Below are 8,355 nucleotides of genomic sequence, written 5' to 3'. Positions count from 1 at the left end.
ATCACAGGAATATCAACTTAATCTGAACAAAAAAGGTAGAATACTTCTGATTAAATTCATATGAAAAATGAAAATGAGTATAGGCATATAGGGAATTTCACTCAACCTGACAATTTTGTAATTTTGTTTTTTCTAAAATTTTTGGTGTGGGGGTGTGGGTGGAGTGTTACATGTAGTGGGGGGGGGGGGGGGTGTTGTTATGTCATTGAATGTATTTCAGTGTTCAGAACAAATTCACTTTTTTTAAATAAGTAATTTAAAACTCTTTTCTCGAAAAGTACATAATATGACACATCTGACAAACCAACAGATATACAAAAATGGTAGCATGATATCACATCATATATAGGGAAGAGTTAAATATAAAACAGTTTGTTGGGAAAGACAGTTTAGGGACTTACTATTCATTTCAGAACAAAATCAAGACATTTGAACTGTCATGACTTTTTGTTATATGTAATGTACATGTACGTCTCTAATATGTAATTATAAATATAAACACACAAAAAATGTAGGTTTTTTTGGAATACTGGTATCACATGTTTAAATTGAAAAGAGACTTTACAATATCTATTGTTCATGAAATGAGTAATATTACAACAACAAAAACAAAATATACATCATCAATCTAGGACAATATTAAGTAAATATCACTTGTAAAGCACAACAAATAACATTCCATGAGATTTAGAATTTCAAAATTTCCTCATCTATACATCGATAAAGTGTTGTCCTCTGATGGATGTTTGACCCCAGGGATCCTGACCCCTGGGATCATGAAAAGGTCCTAACACTAAATTTGCATTTAAGTTTTAAGATTTTACTCAGCTAATATCGCAATATCAAGTATATCACGAAACATGATAAGCATAATCTTAGTTGAGTCTAAACTTACTTAGCTAATATCGCAATGTTAAATGTATCATGAAACATGCTAAGCATAATCTTAGCTGAGAGTAAACTTACTTAGCTAATATCGCGATATTAAGTGTATCATAAAACATGCTAAGCAAAATCTTAGTTTAGACTAAATTTAAGTCAAAATGTATTCACTGTTATGACAACGTGCACCCTGTGGGACTCACTCAAATTTTAAGTGCCAATTACAAAAAGAATGTGTATCTTTGGAAACGGTGTTCAGGACTCACCTGAAAAATTTATTCATAAAGCTCCTCATGTGGGTGCGTAGACATTATGTAAATTTTGCCTGATTTCCCAATACAATGTTAATGTGTTATTTAGACTTGCTGCTATATTAGATGGTCAAGATGAAAATTTTATATTATTTTATATTTTTCTATATATTGACCAGACAATTTTAATATTTTGATGTACAGTCAAACATCTTGTACTCGAAGCAGCTGGGACAATGAAAAAAAAAAAAAATTATCTGAGTCTTCGAGTTAACCATGTTTCAAGGTGGACGTTTTGGTATATATGTACATATACATGTATATTTAAGTACAATATATGCCAGTGTATATACTGTAATTTCCCTATTTTCACATACTTAATTTTTAGTGCAAAAGATCATATCTGATAAATTGGCACATCAGCAGTACATTCTGAGGAAAACAATATACAGAAATTGCATTCAGCGCAATCATAATTAAGTGGAATGCTTTCAATATGAAAAAGCTATAATAAGATTACCGCTACAATATGTATGCTTTCAGTGTAAAAATTATCATATCACATTTTTTTAAGACAATAAGTCTGTATACATGTAAAATGTGTAGTTTCCAGTAATAAGTTAAAGATAAATTAGTAAGTTCATCACTATAAATTTGAACTTTGTAGATCTTTAAGGACTTGAAGAAGCCCTTCCCTCGCTGACCCCAAACCGTCTCTTAGAGAGGGCTGAATACTCTGTCCCTTGTAAGCAGATGCTGCCCCTAATAAGGCTCCTAGAGCGGCCCCTCGGTGACAATTCTCTCCTGTAAAACAATACAAGAAGACCGTCATACAAAAGTAGTAAAAGATATATTTGTTTTTTTCATTTCTGAAGAGTTAGCTTATCAATGGAAAGCTACAGATCTAGAGAGTGCTGTTTTGTTAGATCAAGTTACCTTTGTTTCAAAAGTTAGAAATATATTTTTAAGTGACTGAAAACACTGACTGACACATGAAACAGCCAGCCAAGGATTATTCAGTTAAATTCATGCAATAACGTTAACCTAGTACATGTTTTAATTTCATTAAACTAGAAAATGTCTGTAAGACATAAATGCCCCTGTTGCCACCTGACACCCTGAAACACCTGTTTGGTGAGGATTGTATCAGCAGTTCCTGAGAAAAGCTAGTTACATTGAATCGGGACAGGCGGGACGCAACGGGAGGGACAGGATGGGACACACCTGGATGGGACGGGATGTGATGGGATGGACATGGGTAACACTAAACGCTTGCACATTTTATGGCGGGCATATAAATAAGAATTTTACAATTAACCGTGGTCCCAATAGATGTATTTTAGAAAAGAAGCAGCAACCTGACCAAATTTCCATTAGATATGTAGAAAATGTGTCAAATATTCATCATTACAATATCTATAATCTACTTCAAACATGTACTTTGTTTGTGTTATTACTAAATGAAAATTCATCAAATAAATTATCAAAATTAATTAATTTATACAATAAAAATACATATGTATCATTGAAATTTGCAAAATATAAAAGTACGAGTTTTTTCAAATAGATCAAACATCTTTAAAACATTTAAGCATACATATCTATTACAAACCTCCACTATTCGCGTTCATAAGAACACCTGTGTTGAAGTTTTCGTTGAATTGTGCAGCGAGGAAGAGAAGGCTACTCATAGCGCCGTCTATATAACATGCCGACCCTAACCGGCTTACTGCTGACTGACAGCGTCCTAACTGGTCCTCCGATCCCTGAGGATACCTGTTGATAAATCCCAGAGATCAGTATAACATTCATGTCAAATTGCAACAATCAAATATCTGATTATTAAGGATGAAATGGTGTTATATAGGTAAAAAAAACCAAAAAAAACTCGTAAATATTGGAGCACTTTTAATTTGCATGGTCCATATTCAACATTTTTGTTTTCAGAACATTTGCCGGGATTATAGATGCTTTTCTAGGCTATATGTAAACATTATTTTGGTTATTTCAGCTTCCATTGATTAATATTATTTTTATAACGTGACTTTGCATGTCATAAGTGGCATTAGAATATGTAATTGGATTAGATTTTGTTTTCTGTTGATAACTTTTAATAGTTCACATATTGTGTTGTTTTTTTGTCTCTGGAAGTGAACTTTCCAACTGTTTACTCATAAGCCATCACAAATGGTTTATACAAGGCTTCGAAATGAAATTTAAAATAAACAGGAAGTATTTCACTATTTTCTTTTGTAAATTTTGCCTCATTCATGATCGATCATAAGTTGATCATCATTCACTTGACAATGTATAAAAGTCTTGATCGATCTTGGTTTTAAAATTAGTGATTCCCAGCACTACCTTAATTTGATGGACAACCTTAAGAGCTAGTGCACCAAACCAAATTAACCCTTAATTTGATGGACAACCTTAAGAGCTAGTCCATAAAACCAAATTAACCCTTAATTTAATGGACAACCTAAAGACCTAATCAAACAAAACAAATAAGCCCTTAGTTTCATGGACATTGATACTTAATTAATACCTAATGCAGCTGATGGACAATTTTCATCTCTATTCCTGCTTATAGTAAAACCTGTTATAGCGGACACCCTTATATAACGGACACCTCTCTATAACGGCCAGTTCAAGGAATCCCCAATGAAAATCACTATATAGATATCATGTATATAGCAGACACCTTCCTAATGCGGACAGCGGACACTTTTTGTCCGTAAAGTTGTTAAAAATTCCGTATAATGGACACATGAAACCATAGCGGTGTTGTTATTTGTGTATAAAAAGTTTCTAAATAATCAACAGAGGCCTATTTACTGAACTCCCCTGGGGCAATGCTAACTTACTGTAGGAAGCCACTACATCAGTCACTAATTGTCCTGTTACCTGTAACAATGGACAGTAATTACAAGAGAATGACCAATCGCCATCGATATACATGTAATTGATTTGATGGACAATGCTAAGACCTTATCCAGCTTACTTGCTAGCATGCTCCAAAAAACCTTGTATCATTGTTTTCTTCCTTGATCCCCCAAGTTCTGACCGTTCCATGCACTTATTGACCTCTTCAACAAGATCTTTGCCATTGATGACCCCGTGAAGAAGTCTTGCGTACATGTCTATATATGGAACGAGGCTCGGTTCAGGATGGGTCAGTTTGATAAATTCCACTGTGGATTCAGCACACTCCGACTCAGTCTTGTGAGCGTTTCGTATTATCCAGGGTACAGCCGGAACGATGGACCCAATCACTACAAGTTGATGGTCTGAAGAACCCTTGGACTTCTTGACATATCTGTATTGTGAAAGACAATGTTAATGGTGTCATATAAACTCATTTTCTTTTTTTCTGCTAACTTTGTGAGAGAAAAAATTCTAGAAATACAACAAGACTTGACAAAAAACCATACTTTAATGCAGCTTTGTCCATCAAAATATCTGTTCTTAGTAGAATTTCCATTTAATTTTAGAGCTTAATAAAATATGACAAAATTTGACAAGTGACCCCTTTTTAATACAGCTATGTTCTCATGATACACGCAAAATAAAGTTATTGTTTCTGAAATAACTTGTGCGCAAATAAAATATTCACAAAGACGTCACAACTTCCAATTTATTTCCTTTGCAAATAGTGTATCTAAAGACCTTAGGTATTTTGGAATTTAGTAGCATTGATCATATCAAGAATAAGAAAATTAAGAAAAAAAAGATAATCCGGCCAAATTGTTTCTTGTGATGGTTTCTCTTAGTATTCTCTTCAGAAAGAACATTTTAGATAAACAGTATGAACATTTGGATATACTTTGGACTCCATTTCAAGATTATGATTTAATTTCATACATAAAATTTATCAAATTCAATTCAAAACATTGTGGTATTTGATGAAAGTCTACACATAATTTACATCAAGATATGTAACCATCTTCAAGAGAAAAGGTACATACTTAATATACACAGATTATTTGTGTTACCAAAATGGATGGGTCATTTTCAAGAAAAATAAGTATCTGTAATATAAGTTATGGGCAATTTCTAGAAAGGATTTTTCTGAATCACGTGGGTCATTCAGGAAAATTGTGGACCAATGGGCATATGGCCACCTCCAAAATGATCCCTCAATACATGTATATACAGTGCTCTCTAAACCTATCCAATTAACACTGCCACCTTCACATACCATTTGGAACCTACTTCAAAAGTTTGAAGGTTCTAAATTCCTTGACGCTACTCACTATTTTCATCTCATATTAGATTAGAATCTTTGGGATATGTAACCTAAAATTCCCTTTTTAAATAGTATGAAAATGAAATATAATTGTGAACACAGAAATGATTGACATGAATCAAATGATATTTATTATACTGTTATTACATACACAAATGTATCTTGATATAAAAGTTTTGAGTTTATAGTTTTCAATTTTCAATATTATCACAGATTCGTCAACTTTATCAAAATGAGAAAATTTACAAGAAAAGGTGGTGTTATTATATATTATGTAGAATGTACATTTATTACATTTTTACCAGTGAAATATCATAAATTATTCATTCTATCAAAGTGATATTTTTTTTCTTTTTTTTTTCTGATATTTTTCACTTTTTCTGATTTGACCAATCAAAACACTGCTTACAAACGACAATGGAAAAACTTAAAAGCTGGCCCGCTATATTTTGCTATAGAAATGTAATAAACAGAATGTCTAACAATATCTTCAGTAATACCAAATACATTTCACTCATGTGGATGATATCTTGATATTTTTCACTCATACTAGGCACTTGAAAAAAATATCAAAATATTAGCCCCACTCGTGAAATTTATTTGGTATTACTGAAGACACTGATAGATATCCTCTACATCTACATTAAGGATCTACCTTGCTTCTGTCCATCTTAACAAGTCTGAGGCAGTCTTCGGAGGACTTTCCTCTGATGACCAGTCCTTGAAGAAAGATCGGTGGAAGGATTCGGCGTAAGTGTCATTGTGTGTAGAGGGTGTGGTCATAAAACTCACATAATCTTCAAGGACATGACCTCTCATTTCACGTTCATTCATTACGCCTTTCGGGTCAATTTTCATCATCGTCTTCAGCATCTGTAGCGCCATCAGGGAGTTTAGAGTACTATCTCCTGCTTTCATACCTTTCAAAATAAAAAAAATCTTTTTTAAATATGCTACATTGTACATCACCCGACACCATAAACACAATTATAACAAAAATGCATTAAATGTCACCCACAGTAAAGAATTACAAGTAACACCAAACACTGAGAAAAATAATCATTAATTAGGATGAATACAATAGTACAGGAGATAATTCCTTCTGGAAGCAATTAATTATCTATCTGTATTTAGTTTAATAGATAAAATTAGAAGATTAAACATTTGAAAGGTAGCAATAGTATTTTTTAGAAAAATATTAAACAACATATTCTTGTTTTCATGACCAAAATTACTCTTTCTCAGAAATGCAACCTCTTTAAGTACAAAGTAAGTATGAATATGATTTTTTTTACTTATATAATAATGGATTCATTAACAGACAAAGACATTTTTCAGTTTCTTCAAACCTTGTTGGCTCATGTTGCCTGTAATTTTGTCTGATCAATATTCGTTTTTCCATCTAGTTTTCAATCAGACGATAAGCATAAGTAATACAAAAATGTTAGAGGGCAACTGCACATTTCCTTCAGCTAGTTCAGAAGATCAAAATACAGACAAATATACCCAGCAGTGGACAATATTGTCAGTCATGTACAGCTTTTACTTGACCTATGAGAGCGCGTTTTGGAATCATCATAATTTGCTTTGACTATATTTAGTATTGTGTTTGCCCATCCATGTTTATTTGACCATTACTTCAGAATTTTTAATTGGCAACGGTCGACAGATATAACACAAACAGGTGATATCAACACATGAAATAGATTTATTATCTATGGACTTTGGGTGAGGTCAATATGATGTTATACTAACCTGATAAAATCAAATATTAACCATGGTGAGGGCAAAGCTGGATGTCAATATTTTAAATTGTAACAGGTCAGTACAACACCTAATAGACTAAATCAGAAGTCCGTAATTTTTATTATATAAGAAATGAAACCGGTTTGCAAAAGGAAGGAATTGCATCATATCTATCTTTTAACAATTTTAGGCTGGGGCATTAATTGTGACGACACAATGATAGTGATGTCATAAATGCAATACTGACTTGGTGTTTCTAAAAATAGAAACATCAGGTTAATATCACAAAATATGAACCTCCACATGACCATGTTTAAGTCAATGAGAGTTGATGAAAATTGGACCATAACTTAAATATATATAATGCATTTTGAGCGAACATTACAAACTCTCACCCTGATGGTAGTGTATAGATCGATCCTGACTGGTCCAGTACTTCAGTTTGCCGTGGAGAATGATATTTCCAATTACTGGTTTTGATTTTTCTCCCCAGCCAGTCCTCCCGCTGCTGTCTGTAGCAAATCACAAAGAGGCTTACGTGCCATCACTTTTTGCAAAAGAAGTAAAGTAAGGTTGACCAGTTTTAAGGTGCTCTTGCTGCAAACACTACATTTTCTATTAATATATACAAGTGATGGTTTCCAAGATTCTGCTATTAATTCAGATACAATACCAGATATGTTTTTTTTCTCAATTTTGTCCTTAAAATAAATTCATACAATGTATTTTGAAAACTTTAAGTTTTTATATATATATTCCCGCCAATAACAACTTAAACTGCCCTGTCATACAATGGGAACCTCTAGGTTCTGACCTGGATTTGACTTTGTTGCCTATTTTCATTCACTGAGAAAAAGCAGGAAAATTCTTTCTTTGCTTCTGCACTAGTTAGTTTTCAGAATTGTTTTTGTAGGATTTGTTTTAAAGTCAACCCACACCACCATTTCCAAATATTTACAAGTCCAAATACTTTATAGTGGCACTGGGTACTCAAAATTTGAGTGAGTTCCACAAAAAAAGCAAGGGCCTTGACTCAAATATCAGAATCCCAAAAATCATATGGTTTTAAAGTAGTCCTTCTTACCAGTGGCAGATACCGTGATAATACTTGAAGGATGGTGTTTAGCGGGTGCAGTAAATCCTGTTAGCCAGCCTCCGTATCCATCTTTGATGTCGTCAGGGTTGTAGTACCAGTGAACGGGCATGGCCAAAGCATCGGCTATAAACACC

General features: G+C 33.2%; 1 protein-coding gene across 1 annotated transcript; it reads right to left on the bottom strand.

Annotated features, from left to right (window-relative positions):
* Window positions 1-204: 204 nt before the first annotated feature.
* LOC117320541 lies at window positions 205-8,348 on the bottom strand (the record flags this gene model as incomplete). The annotated part of the gene is made up of 6 exons (XM_033875112.1): window positions 205-1,937; window positions 2,746-2,909; window positions 4,135-4,449; window positions 6,035-6,299; window positions 7,521-7,637; window positions 8,210-8,348. Coding segments are annotated over 6 exons (1,158 nt in total), but the record flags the coding sequence as incomplete, so codon positions are not given.
* Between the last annotated feature and the right edge of the window lie 7 nt (window positions 8,349-8,355).

This window comes from Pecten maximus, unplaced genomic scaffold (assembly GCF_902652985.1).
Source record: "Pecten maximus unplaced genomic scaffold, xPecMax1.1, whole genome shotgun sequence".
NCBI lineage: Eukaryota > Metazoa > Mollusca > Bivalvia > Pectinida > Pectinidae > Pecten > Pecten maximus.
This window is presented reverse-complemented; position numbering and strand designations above follow the sequence as displayed.